General features: G+C 37.4%; 1 protein-coding gene across 1 annotated transcript in view; it reads right to left on the bottom strand.

The window, feature by feature from the left end:
* Positions 1-15,167, bottom strand: part of KPNA1 (karyopherin subunit alpha 1) — a 59,528-nt gene that overhangs the window by 37,875 nt on the left and 6,486 nt on the right. Inside the window, exons 2-6 of the mRNA XM_085324573.1 lie at positions 11,050-11,183; positions 8,421-8,528; positions 6,432-6,531; positions 5,765-5,859; positions 331-462 (exon numbers count right to left, since the gene is read on the bottom strand). Coding sequence (XP_085180699.1) covers positions 331-462; positions 5,765-5,859; positions 6,432-6,531; positions 8,421-8,528; positions 11,050-11,178 — 564 coding nt within the window. The 5' untranslated portion in view covers positions 11,179-11,183. The remainder of the gene's footprint in view (positions 1-330; positions 463-5,764; positions 5,860-6,431; positions 6,532-8,420; positions 8,529-11,049; positions 11,184-15,167) is intronic.

Here is a 15,167-nt window from a genome sequence, read left to right as displayed (position 1 = left end):
CATCTTCAGGAGAAACACATAAGAATTTTCRTTTTCTAAAGTCTTATTTTCAACAAGCCTTTTTGAATTCCTCATTAAGCAAAACAATATTAACCCTTTACAGACTGGAATACATCACTCCACTAGCAACGGTTAAATAGATCATTTCCAGAAAAAATAAAATCAACATTGCAATACTTGCTCAGACATCTTAACACACACTAGGTAGGAAACAATTGTTGTGCAAAACTGTCAAACACTACATTACTTCTAAAGGCATAGGACTATCTTATAGAAAGATCTTGTGCCTTTCTGTAAAGGACCAAAACCAACACTATTCTTAATCTTTACCTGCTCCTGTACATCTTCAAACTCTGAACTGAGCAGCTCTATGAAGATGGGGACAGCTCCTGCTTGGATCACTATTCGAGTCTGAAGGGAATTTCCCGAGGCAATGTTTGTCAGCACCCAAGCAGCTTCAAACTGGAAAAGAAAACACACAAGAAAGTTTATTGGAAACATTCTGTGCCATACTAAATTTGAGGGAAAACTAAATGTCTTAAAACCAGAAAGAATTGGTGGAGGGGAAGCATGATATACCTAATAATCTCAGACAAATCTGAAAACTGAGTGAGAAATATACAATTATCAATATTATATGAAATCAAAATCTGCACAATATCCTATAGGAATACAATCAGATGTGCTATGTTTTTTTTCAAATCTTTTTTTTTGCTGTGCAATTTTATTACTTCTCATATATTCCACTGCCTTTCCTCATTGGCTACACACACACACACACAAAAAAAAAGTCCTTCCCCAAGACTTTTGATACCTGCATACACTAAGTAAGCAATGATACTCCTGAAGATGGATTGAGAACCAAGCGAGAGTATCAAGGTTGCCTGATAAAACCTGACAGATATAAAAATAAATAAATAAATAAATAAATAAATACATGCCATTTGAAAAAAAAAGAATGAGAATGAAGATTTCCCCCAAAAGCTTTATGATGCCAGTCTGACAGAACCCTGCAACTGCAGCAAAGTATTCCTCTCTAACTCTGGTGATTAGAATTGCTACCAAGATTTATTCATGTATCATGTTTTTATTCAAGACTGTTTAAGCTACACTGAGATCCTGACTTAACACTTTCATCTTTTAACTGCTTTTATGTTTTTTTTTTTGTTTGTTTTTTGTTTTTTTTTTTTTTTTTAACAATTTGAGATGTAAGTATTAATAACTTACACTGAACTACAAATTAACACTATCTGATACAGAATTCCCCATCTTGGTAGATTTCTGCCTGCTTCTCAGTCCAAAAACTGTTACCTTACACTAACAAATATAAGAAGCAAACACCCAGAAGCTAGAGAACAAGAAGAGACTGCTAAAGGTAAATGAAAATCAACAAGCAATAAAAACAGGCAACTGCTTAAGCTGATTAGCTTTTGACATTAYTAATGGTTTTTAATAAAGTAATATCAAGCCAGCAGCATTCCAGTGAAAAACTGACATACTTTCCAAGACTAGCTGCTAATCTGAGGAGCAGCAAGGGATTATACTTAGGACTTGATGATAAAAACAACCCCCATTAAGAAGATGCACAGAATCCTACAGGCCTAAAAGAAAAGCTGAACAATTAAGGGTAGGCTTGCAATGCATGTATTTAAGTACTATTAATGATTAAGACTTCAATTTTAAATGAAACTAATTCTGCCCACATGATACAACTAAAAAATCTTGTAGCAGGATGTGATTGGAATAAAGGATTCCAAATGCATTGTTTTAATACAGGACAAAGCACAGGCTGCAATTAAGCAAAAACACACAATATCAGATCGCAAAACTTATCTTTAATGAACTAGAAGCAAAAAATTCAAAGGCAACATAGAATTACTGAATGCCTTCTKTGCTTCAGTCTTCACTGCTAAGGGCAGCCCTCAGAAATACCAGAGCCTGGAGACAAAGGAGAACGTCTGCAGAAAAGACGACTTTCCCTTGGTCAAGCAGGATCAGGTTAGAGATCTTCTGGGCAAACCTGACATCCACAAATCCATGGGCCCTGATGGGATACACCAACAAGTACTGAGGGAGCTGGCAGATGTTGTTGCCAGGYYGCTCTCCATSATCTTTGAAAGGTCATGGAAAACTGGAGAGGTGCCTGAGGACTGGAAGAAAGCCAATGTCACTCCARTCTTCAAAAAGGGCAAGRAGGAGGACCCAGGAAACTAGAGGCCTCTCAGCCTCACCTCCATCCCTGGAAAGGTGACGGAACAGCTCATTCTGGATGTCATYTCCAGACAYAGGGAGGCAAAGAAGGTGRTCAGGAGTAGTCAGCAAGGATTTACAAAGGGGAAATCATGCTTAACCAACCTGATAGCCTTCTAGGACGGAATGACTGGCTGGTTAGATAAAGGGAGAGCAGTGGACACTGTGTACCTTGACTTTAGCAAGGCTTTCAACACTGTCTCCTATAACWKCCTCCTACTTAAGCTCAGAAAGTGTGGGTTAGGTGAGTGGACAGGGAGGTGGACTGAGAACTGACTGAAAGGCAGAGCTCAGAGGGTTGTCAGCAGTGCCGTGGAATCCTCCAGGAGTCAGTGCTGGGTCCCRTCCTGTTCAACCTCTTCATCAGTGACCTGGATGAGGGGACAGAGTGCCTCCTCAGCAGGTCTGCTGATGATACCAAGCTGGGAGGAGTGGCTGATACACTGTGGCTGTGCTACCATTCAGAGAGATCTGGACAGGCTGGAGAGCTGGATGGAGAGGAACCTCATGAGGTTCAACAAGCGCAAGTGCAGAGTCCTGCACCTAGGGAGGAATAACCCTAGGCACCAGTACAAGCTGGGGGCTGAAAAGCCTTCTGGAGAGCAGCTCTGCAGAGAAGGACTTGGGAGTGCTGGTGGATGACAAGTTGACCATGAGCCAGCAATGCGCCCTTGTGGCCACAAAGGCCAACGGTGTCCTGGGGTGCATTCGGAAGAGTGTTGCCAGCAGGTCAAGGGAGGTGATCCTGCCCCTCTACTCAGCCCTGGGGAGGCCTCATCTCAAGTACTTGTGTCCAGTTCTGGGCTCCCCAGTACACGAGAGACATGGAGCTACTGGAGAGAGTCCAGCATAAGGCCGTGAGTATGATCAGACGGCTGGAGCATCTGCCCTATGAGGAACGGCTGCGAGACCTGGGCCTCTTTAGCCTAGAGAAGATTGAGAGGGGATCTTATCAATGTGTATAAGTACCTGAAGGGAGRGTGTCAAGAGGATGGGTCGGACTCTTTTCAGTTGTCCCAAGTGACACAGCAAGAGGCAACAGGTAAAAACTGAACCACAGGAAGTTCCGCCTGAACGTGAGGGGGAATTTCTTCACTGTGAGAGTGACAGAGCACTGGAACAGGTTGCCCAGAGAGGTTGTGGGGTCTCCTTCTCTGGAGATATTCAAAGCCTACCTGGACACGATGCTGTCTAACATGCTCTAGGTGACCCTGCTTGAGCAGGGAGGCTGGACTAGATGATCTCCAGAGGTCCCTTCCAACCTTACCAATTYTATGATTCTATGATACTTTCCTGTAATTTTACTTTTTCTGAATTTAGTATTCTGATACAGTGTAATAGGTTTACTAGCCATCCTCCAACCATAGAGGCATCTTTCTTGTATTTTAGAACTTGCCCTTTAGTTCTAGAAACCTTTTAGTTTCCTAATGGGTGCCAGCACCGTGAACTACTCAGAACACAGAGACTCTCTCCTGTCATATACCCATACTGGAGGAAAAAAACACCATAGATACATAGATTAATCAAAATTAAGACCAAGTAGCCCGGTTACTTCCTCCTTGTTCAAATCCGCACTTTATTTCAACCTTTATGAAATCAGTTCTGGTATGAGCTAATCGTGAGACTTCTCTACCTTTTTGCTTAAGAATTTCCATTAAACTGAGCTCTTTCCAATGTCTAACTAGTAAGTCTAACTAGATTTACAGGGAAAAAAAAAATCAGACGATGCTCTTATGTGAGCACCATTTAACATTTCAGAAGGAAAAAGTTACAGTAAAGTTGGTTAGATAAAAGTCCAGTTTCTACTACATCTTCCACTGACAATACAAAAGAAATCTGGAGCATAAAGTCACACAAAGTTTCATCGTCACTAACACAGAAGAGTTTCCACATTCAATTCATCATACAAATAGTTGCAGCATGCAGAGAGAAAAATCTTTGGCGTCTCCAGTATTTGTTGGTTGCAGAAGGAAGGGATTTTCAAAGTAGAGACAGGAATTCCTAGAATGGAAGGCCCAAAGTCTGTGTGCTCGTGCTAACGAACACTCTTGGAAACAAGGACCTCCCTACCCCCAAAAATGTTTAGGTGAGGCTAAGAGAAGCTTCCCGTCTCTGATCATAGCAAAAAATTTTACCTGCAGACCCTGAACTGCCAATCAGGGACACATATTTAGCAAGATGAAAGTTAACTAGTTTTAATGGACTAACAAGCACAAGATACCCTTGTAAAGAAAATTAACAAGCTGGAATGGACTATCAAGAACAATGTACCCTCTTGTTTTTAAAAAAAGGAAAAAAAATCTCCAYTGCTTGCTTACAAACTATTTAGGACAAGCTTATAAATTTCATCTTAGACTATTTGCTCTTTTCACATAAAAATCAATATAGCAAATACCAGTAGAGCCATGATAATTTGATTCAACTTACGACTGTATATAAAGTTCTTTTTTTTTTAAACTGAAGATGTCATTATATCCTTCAAACATTATCAGTTTCATTGTTGCCCTTTGTCTTTCTGTCTTAAGGCTTCCATGCTGGAGGCTCTATGAATAATAAAGGAATTCAACTTTTCTGATAAACAGATTGCTTAACTTTCCAGTGGAATTGCAAATGAAAAAAAAGACACTTAAATCTGATACATGTTCTTCCTAGTTACACTCTGCTGGTTCCTCAGTAATGGCTTACAGATCTTTGGAATTCTGACGGTGTCAAATTGAAAACTAATTCCTATAAATGATATTTTTCTCTACTATACCAAAAAAAAAAAAATTGCCTCCAACCACCAAAGTCTGGAATTCACAAGTCACTAACAAACTCTTTGCCTCATGCATTTTCACAGAGCATTAATTCTAACCTACATATTGTACTAAAATAGTTATCCAGCTGTTGTTTTTTTTTATTGCAAGATCAGTTTTATTTCAAATCAGTATTTTCTACTAGCAGAGAAAAAAAGAATACTGACCAGAAAAAACAATAGTTAGAAAAAAGTTCCATGAAGTAAGTCAAAACCAAAACAAATTAACCATTGTTGTAGCATACACAATGAAACTTTTCAGATGAAAGCAAAAAAGCTTCATGGTTTCTACCTTTATCATTATAGATGCTATCTAGAGTTGCAATTCTAAACTTTTTAGACTTTAAATTTTTAATCTGTCAGAATTCTAGACTTAAAATGGTCTTCAACTAGTAAAAAAAAAAAAAGACAAATAGTGCAGTTTAACATCTTTCATCTTTTGAGGCCCACATTTCAAACTGTTTGTTAAATGAGAAAGTCAGTTTAGAGACTCCATCCTAGCCATCACACAAAAAAACCTCAGCATTCGCTCTCTATAGCTCCCATCAGAGACCTAGAAATGGAATTTCTAGAAAGCCTGAAAATAAAATAGCTTTGTTATTCCTAGAAAAAAACAGAAGGAGGACAACTAGTTTACCAAACTACTAATATTTTCTACCTAATTTGCATCACCAAATTTCTTCATAATACAAAAAGATATACAGATTTATATTTGTATACCTGTAGTGTACAGTTTTCTTTTCGTTTGAGGAACTCCACAAATCTGGCCACAACCCCTGGTGTACTTATGACTTCATCTATTGGAGGATTTGGTTCTATTTAAAATAAAACAAAAAGTTAGATGCGTTAATTTCTTTGCAGGGAATTTCCAAATTACTGTACCACAAAAATATTCAAGAATGTGCTGATTTCTCTGTTTTGAAAATATGTTCTTTTACTGCAATACTGCTTTAGCTATACTAAAAGGCAATGGATACATATCCATCATCAAAAGAATACTCCAGCTTGAATTTTGGGTTAACGAGATGACATGATTCAGAACACTAACACACTCAGTAATTGAGGAAACCAATTTCAAAGCATTGCTTCTGCAGAGTCACTCTGGCACACAAGTGCAGAGCTGAAAGCAGTATATTTGAGCCATAGAAACATTTCCTACAACACTCAAACTTGCATTCCAAAGTGGAGATCACATCCACATCGTTTAATTTCATAGTTTTCCAGACCAGAAGAGGCTATTAACATACACTTAGCCAATATTTTACAGAACTGAGAAAGAGAACTTAATCCAGCAATTTCTGCATGAGATTCGATCTTTATTTCCATTAAAGTCAAAGAATAAGCCAGGGGCCCTTCTACATTTTTCTCCAAGTAGTTTCAGCATTACCTTTAGAGAGTAGCTTGCGAAATTTCTGGGTGGCTGAAAGCTGCTGTTCTGGACTATTGGAGAAAATCATCTCAATCATATCAGAGGTGATGACAGCACTCTAGGATTTGTGTTGGCAAGACAGAAAAACAGAGAGAAGGGGAGGGGGACAAGAAAATCTTGGATTAATGGAGAAGTTTACCTCTTGTTGAATAAAAACCTAAATAAGAATCAGTCTGGACAATAATGATCACCATAAAACAGTTATCATATAAGAGAATGCATATAAGCAGAATGCATTATTAAGTGGTGCCTTCCTTCTCTAGAAGTCAAAATTCAAGTTTTATTTAAGCCAGTCCACAAAAATTAACAATTGCTCTTCAGAATCTCACAGGTATATATATGTATAAAAAAACCTCTTTTTCCCTCTCCCCTCCCCCAAAACAACTATATAAACATCAGTTTTAGCAAAAGGTTAATTGAAATAGCAATTCTTGTTGTTATGCAGGAACATTTCTGATTATGCTATTATTTACATTTTTGCAATATATACATTTTGAGTTATTCTCTTAAACCAAAATGTACATGAACTCTCTCTCATTTTTAGAAGGTTGATAAACCTCACGACAGACATCACAATCAAAAATATCAGAGTATTAAATTATTGCAGAATATTGATGGTACTTCCACCAATATGGCTAAGATAAATCAGTGACCTTTCTCATACCAGGTAAAACATGATRTTTTGTTCATCACACATGTAATTCCATGGAGAGAGAAGCACAGGGATAGTTGGATATTTTTATTTCATTACATGATTTTCTGATTCAAACCCAAGAGAGAGTTAGATGGCAGCAGTGAAAACACTTAATCTTAGTCCGTATTTGAGATCCCAACGATAGAACAAAAAGAGTCTAGATTTTGTCACAGGAGGCAGTTTGCAGCTAGTAGGGAACCAAAAAATGTAATACTTCTTAAATCTTTCAGTTCTAACTGTTAAGACCCTAAAATTAATAGTATTTAAAACAGTAGTTTGCATAATGGTAGTACCTATGCCAATTACATAGGCTTCCTTCCTTGCTTTTTAYCATCGTCTCTTTCAGACGAGTCATAAATACCAGCTTGTGTGATGGTCAAAGCCTAGTCTGAAGAGTAAAACAGTATGTTCCATTACGGATCTGCCATATTGCTTATAAGCATTTCTATCTCTCAGTAATTTTCAAGGCTGTTCTAACCACCAACAGATAAAACTAAAACCARTCTCATTTCTGTTAAAACATCATTTGGATATTCTGAATATAGATGCAAGAGTGAAAATTAACAGACAGTCTTTAGGACTCGGTGAGGACTGGGTCCTCTCTTGCAGCTTGACTCTCTGCCATTCTTCTTTCCAGGGAGAAGACTGTGGTAAAGAAATGGGAAAAACCAGAAAAGCCTGACTTCTACTAAGATAAAGCTTTTCTGTAGGGTGAAATTCCAGGCTGGAATGGAGTTCAAGGACACATGCAGACAGCTATGCAGATCTAGCTGTGATGTAATGTTTCTAATACCCTAGTTCCATTTGAAAGTTTCCTAAGAGAAGTTTCCCTTTTTACTTTGTAAATTGCAAAAACACTTTGCACACACTGCATTTTTATGTTTCAAGTGCTTTGAGTTTCAGATTAAAAAAAAAAAAAAAAAAGGCAACCAGCTCTGGGCAACAGTTGATAAAATTACCTAGGACAGTCAACATCAGAAGCAAGCAGTAATCAGGGTGATTGTTACAATGATATTTTAACTTAATTTTCTTTAAAGTATGCACACTGAACAACCACTAACTCTGTTCCTAACATTTCTCTCATGTAATCCATTTCAGGTCACTATTGTTGATACAGACATTTAAGAGCTGTCCATAAGCTCTTTGAATGTCATCTATTTTCCACATCCTTCTGGAATGCCATTCTTCTTAAGCCACTGCATGATAGGTGTGTTCAGTTTCAACAAACCCTATATTACTTTCTCAACACTTACAGAGGTCATCTCCATATTGTTCATCTGTGCCTCATGGAAGCCACCATCTGACATCACTTCCTCCTCTGCTTCTTCCTCCGCTGTTGCAACATTCCGGCGTTTAAACAACTAGAGAGAGAAAAAATATTTATTAAAAGCAGTGCCAAACTGACAGCTAATATGTACACAATCATGTCATATTAGACTGCAATAAAAATGACATATAGGAAAACAAGTATGCTGGCACTGGGTCTCCTTTGGACTCATAAATCAAGTCAATGAACAAAACAATAGAATACTGGTTCCCAACATTTCCGGAAAATCGTCATTGATATTCCCTTTTCTTTGCTGTCCTCCTCCATCTACGTGCTACTTCCACCTTCTAGAGGATTGCTTTTTTTGTCCTTCTCCCAAATACTAGGAGAGGATGCTGCAATTCAAAGACCTGAACAATTGCTGTGTATAATAGATTTCCATGGAACAGTTGCTGTGACTGCAGTAACTGAGCTACTGTAGGGAATAGAGGGCTTTAGAGGGTGATCTCTTGGGACTGGGCTGTGGAAATGATATTGGGATGATGGGAATTTGGTTGCTGATCAAGCAAGGAAGGTGGCCAGTTTGATATGTCACAGGGAGACCTAGAAAAGCCACAGCTGCTACTCTCCCCCTTTAAACCAGCTCTCTCACTGGAAGAGACATTAAAAACGATAAGGTGGGTTTAAGGGCACTGCTCAAACTGTTCTCTGACAAGTTCAGAAAACAAAGCTCCAGCACTGAGTCTTGTCATATTTGCACCACTACAGGGGACGGACAAGATGGAGACAGACCTCCTGTTACTAGGAGGCCCTTTTTTGATGTACCCACTCAAATTGCATAAACATTGTACTTGGTCATAATCTTAACCTGAAAACCTATAAATCTTGGCTTATGTGAAAATATGAAGGCTTGGGGTTGCTTTCTGGTTTTTTTGGTGTGTTTTTCTTTTTTTTTTTAATGGGGAAGTTTAAGCACACTTCAATAAAAGATTGAAAGCCTTCCCTTGCAGAGGCTGAAACTGCATAAACAATTTAAGACAACAAAATGAAGCATATATGAAAGTTAAAGAAACAGAACATGAAACTGCAAATGCAAATAAAAACAAGTCAGTCAAAGAGTAAAATTTCTGTACATGATTGTCTAAAACAAGGCTCTAACTAGCAGCTGTAATGACAAACCTGGCATTCTTGATGGCAGTAAACCACTCTGAGTCAACCACTGAGACAATCATTGGCTACCCCCACGACCTGTGTGTCAAATATATAAAAGAGAACTACCTGCAAGCACGTTCAGTCTGAAACAGCTGCAGTGGTAAAAGAGTAAGAGGAAACACTTTGCTTGCAGCTTCATTTCTATTCCACTGTCAGTCTGTATAGGATTAACAATTTTCCTTAAGAAAAGGAAGTACTATTACCTACTTTGTTTAGTCAGCTCGCAGTAATCAGGTCCTGGGGAGGTCAGACACAAAGACAAGACAARTTTTTTTAAAAAAGACCCATCATTTTTAATAATTTAAAAGCAGCTTTACAGATAAGATCAGTGATGTTGTTCTGCAGTATCAGTAACCTGAAAATGCTGCCTGCTGTTCCTGATCAAAATTAACAAGAAATACTGTAATCCACTTTCAGAACTCTCACAGATTACAACCTTTCCTTGAAAGCATCTAGTACTGACACTGTGAAAAGAATATCAGAACAGATTGAAGATTTAACCTACCATTCTAAACCCAAAACTCTATCTTTGCTCAAAATCCAGAAACTAGAGCATGGGTGAAAAAGGCCTCATTATAACTTTACCAGGATTTGAACAAACCCTTAAACTTTCCAATGAACACAAGAACAAATACTCCTCAGAGCTACTTCTTTTTAATCAGAAGATGGTTTTCATCACCTCTTGTCACTGATGCTGTTTCTTCATTTAATTCTGGCACTTGTCACTTCGCAATCTGAAGTATTAACTACTAGCAAGACATGAACAGCAAGGGAAGCTTTTGTTTCCAAGTGTTTTTCTCAATCATCATGCTGTACAATACATACTAAATCCACTGCTCAAGGTATTATCCTTATGGGTACGGACAGAGCATGAACTATAAATTCATAAATGAACTAGAACTCCAAGAAAGAAAACTGGTAATCATCAGGACAACAATCTATTTCTTCCCTCAAGGAAATCTTTCCTACAACCTGTAACAACATGGTCAAACCTTCTCCTCCTCCTCCTATTCTAGCTGCAATGTTTCCTGCCATTTCACCTTAGCTTACTACTCTCTAAAAAGAGATTAGAGCCACCACAACTCAGCTAGCAAAATGCAACAGGAATTCCTCAGTCACCTTCACTGTAAGGTTACCCAATTTAGTTCAAATTGCGTTCACTGCCAAGCTGCTCCAGCTGATCTTACACTTGAGTGAGTAAGAAGTACTCATGTAAGTTCTGTACCACATGCAGAAGAGGCAGTAAATACTGCAAGTAACTTCTATTTTTGACTGTGCATGAATTTGGCAGGGCAGGAACAAGAAAGAAGGGCTTTGGAGAGAGAAAAAATAGCTAGGGACATATTTTTGCAAAATGAAAACCATTTCAGGACTAGTTAGTTACCACAGCTGTAGTACAGTACCTGTTCCTCTCTCTTTTGCTTCCGCAGCTGAAGACCCTCTTCCTCTCGCCTGCGACGCATTTCGTCAGGGTTTAGAGATTTGTTCTTGTAGCTCTTCAGGCGAAAGTTCTCTTTTCCTGAGGTCGTCATGATTCCTTTACAAGGCAATTAAAAAGAGCAYGTCAAAATACAATTACTAAGCAACACATCATTTTATGCTCTGTTTGCATCCTTTAGTCCCTGGTAGACACGCACCTCCAGTCACTGGCCCTCTATATCCTATCATGTTCTAGCAACTTAGAAGGTATAGCAGAACTTCAGAGTTGAACTGGCACTTCAGAGAGCCAGTTTTTCATGTCAGAACTCCAAACTTGTATTATATTCTTTGAGACTGCAAGGCACAAATAGGCAATAAACTTTTTAAGAAAGAACTGAGATGTATATGATAGAGGATACAGCCTCAGCTAATAAGAAAGCTACACTAATAAATCTTAATACTTTTCCACATGGGAAATAAAACAAACTAATGAAACTCTCCTGTGTTAACTCAGAAGTGAAGTAGTCTTAGCTCATTTTAGTTCACTATTAGTCTTTAGTTCATTTTAGCTTACTCCCCATAATGAGCTGCAGATCAGGTCTCTACCTTTAGTGCTCCCTCCACCACTGCTTCTGTCCTTACATCTCCCTTCAATTCCAAAAAAAGGTTGAGAATAGAATTCTATAATGGCTCACTATTGCCACGCTTCTTCATATAGATGGAGATTTTTTAATATACTGCTAAGATCTGCAGCTCTATAATACAAAATTTAGGAGACTACACTACATATAAAACTACCCTATATAGTTTTCAAAAGCTTCTTTCAAACATCTTCTTGTATCAAATATGTGACCTACATCAAACTCCGTAAGCATAGAAACACCAGGTGATAAATGATCCCCTGTGCACCTTCATACTTTAAAAATGGAGCAACACAAATGTATACAGACTCTAAGCAGCTAAGATTTTCATCTCAAATCATATCAAATGTAATCAAGTCTACTCTGAGCTCTTCTTTGAATTAGCACAAAGAGTTTTAAGAGATTAAAAAAATAGGATACTGAAACGTGCTTCTCCTGAGAGTCTCTTTTTAAGTTGCTGATACCTGACAGCCACATATAAAAATTCTGATGATTAGACTCTGCTTTCACAGAAGACACATTTCAGGTTTCACTAAGTTAAAACTTGGCCATGATTTAAAACTGTTAAGGGTTACAAAACTACTATATTCAAGGCCAATCAGTYACACATTGCACTGAATGCAGCACAAAAATGTGAACACAGATAACTAATTTAGCAACCTAATTATGCTCAAAATGCTCTTCCTAAACAGCTTATTTTTCAAATACAAGTTATACAGGAAGATCCTCTGGAAACTCTGGAAGTTTCCAACATAAATTCTTAACAACCTAAAAACTACTTTCTTCATGTATTTAGGTGTCTGAGCTTTAAATTTTCATGTTTCTTGCAACACACTTGGAAATTACACTTTCTTCCCGTTTTAGTTTTATAAATGATTATTACCTGTATACTAAAAGGAATAAATGTTTGGAGAAGCTCTGGATTTTATCTGTAAAAAGGCAACTCCAGAAAATAAACACTCAGACTGCTTTTAGAATTTCTTTTATTACTAAAATATTCTGAAATAAATACTGAGTATATTTAAGCATTACGAAAATGAACTCAAACACCACATGGATAACTATGAGCTAAAAGGGTATGTCTAACAGGAAAATGTTTTTTCATAAGCTTTCTTTAAATCAGGCAAATGAAGTATATCAGGTTGCTTGACACTTTTATACAACTGCTATTAAATGGCAGTCACTTTGTCAACTGTTCAAATATAAGATATTAGCTTAATATTTTTAAGGAATTCTTGGTATCTGCCATCATCCATCTTCCTGCACTACAAGCAAACATGAATTTTACAGCTCACACTCTTGCTTTTCTCAGTCACGTCACCTCAGCAATGAGCTCACATAACCRCACTAACAAGTGATATGACATTCGCTGAGGAACTTAAAACTTCTTGTCTAAATTTATTTGGTAGCAATATTTATCTATTTGCTCTTTTGCCAGAAAAGTCCTTGAAACAGCCCTCTTCCCCAGCTCCTGAGTTATTTCCCTCCAAGATCCTCAACAGAAGTTTTTTCCTTCTCTCTTCTTTCATTTTGCCTAGTCAAGTTTTTCTAGTCTTTTCTTACTAAATATGCTTTCCTTGCTTTTGATCGCACTAGCAGCTCTTCTTTGCTTCTGTTCAATCTACCCCGAACATAAACAATCACAGAAATAAATACTTCAGATAAGATCTCAAGGTCTTAGGTGACATTATTAAAAATTCTTCATTTTTACCTGAAACATCTCTTCTCAAACTCACAGGATACCCTTTGTCTTTGTTTAGGAGTTCAGAACTTTGACAGCTCCTATGATCATTTTAAATCTGTGTTTTCAATCCCTGAAATTTTTCAGCTTAAAGGAAACTTTTGACAGCGAACATCTACATTCTTTATTATTGAATTTCATCTCATTTCTGTTCTGTGACCCTTCCAGCATGGTGTTCCATGTTTTCAATTGTCAGTGATACCATGCAATTTCATCAGCAGCAAGTTCCCCTAGTATATTTTTCATTACTGCACTCATTTATCCAGCTCCCCCCATCTCACAACTAAAGTGTATTAGTTTCTTTCAAATTTATTTGTCTTTAAGGTAATAACTTTTATTTTCCTCTTCTAGCTCTATTAATCCCCTCCTGCTGTGTTTCATATCACCACCTCCATTGAAAATATAAGCACAGTATTTATTAATTTTTATTTGGATTCTGTAACATTACCTCAACCCCTCTCCATAATTGTTCCACACTTTCTCATTCTCTATTTTTATAACTTAGAAAATTATCTTTATTTGGTGTTAGATCCTTTACAAGCTTTAGTTGCAACTTTTGCCATGCTTATTTCTGACTTTCAAGACAGCTCACTCTGCTGACTAACCCTCTCTATTTGCTGAGCAGTCTGTACACAAAAAAAACTCTTGAGATAGTGCACTGTGTTTTACATGGGAGTAAAGCCTTCCTACAAATTCCTACCACCAGATGACTGGAGAGGTTTCTTCATYAAAGGTGGAAAACTTAAGCTTCCTTCAATAGTCAAGAAATTAAAGAATTCCACTAGTAAAGACATCAAGAACTTAATTCATAAATAGTCTCTCACAGAAAGTAAATAAACACAACTCCAACACATATCCACTTTATATATCTTCCTTTCTAAACTGCATAATCCAAAGTTATTTTCTAAAAGGAGCTTTTATAATATCCTCCGTGCCTCCTAAAATCAAATCTAAAATAGCACCATCCTTTTACTGTTTCTCTGACTACTGATAAGGAATTTTATGACCGCATCCAGGATTTTATCTAGCTCACTGATAACTACCTAATATATCTTTCTACTATCTGCTATCTATCTACTGACACCATCACTACAGCTATTCAGCGTGACAACAAATTATTTCTTTATCATTGAGATTAAAATAATCCTGTGTTAGTTGATTTGTTCATCCATAATTGTTTTCTATAAGTCTGTCTTTCCACTTTTCAGAGTGTAGTCTTTCCCCTAGACCAAATCAAAGGGGCATAACAACTTCAGACTGCCCCATCCACTTACATTAAGCAGTTTTACTGTAGCTTAATTGGTAACAATTGCTTTGAATTCACCCATAGTAATTTTTTCAAAGCAAATACCAAGCCCTATATCTTTTCCACACTATCAAAATTAAAGCTACTTCTGGTGAAAGTCTGTGGTGGTTGTCATGGAAATGCTCTACCGTTCTTTTTTTCCTAAAGATAGTATAGTATTTTCCATGTTTTTGGATACTCCCTTCTATAGTTGAAAATCTCTGGTAAACTGATGAGGAGTTTCCATAGTGTATTATTGGGATTTTAATGCAGCACCACTCAAATCTCTTATGACATTTTCACTCCCTCAATCTAGTAGTCCTGAAAAAAAAAAAAGTATTAAACTAAAAATCAGCATCCACTCTTGACTGACTACATTCACTAAAGAAATTATGATCTTAAGATTTTTAGGTGTTCAAAACAGGTCCCCTATCC

Source organism: Rhea americana, unplaced genomic scaffold, assembly GCF_003343005.1.
Source record: "Rhea americana isolate MKP2758 unplaced genomic scaffold, rheAme1 scaffold_92, whole genome shotgun sequence".
NCBI lineage: Eukaryota > Metazoa > Chordata > Aves > Rheiformes > Rheidae > Rhea > Rhea americana.
The sequence above is the reverse complement of the archived record's forward strand: the minus strand, read 5'-3'. Positions and strand labels throughout refer to the sequence as shown.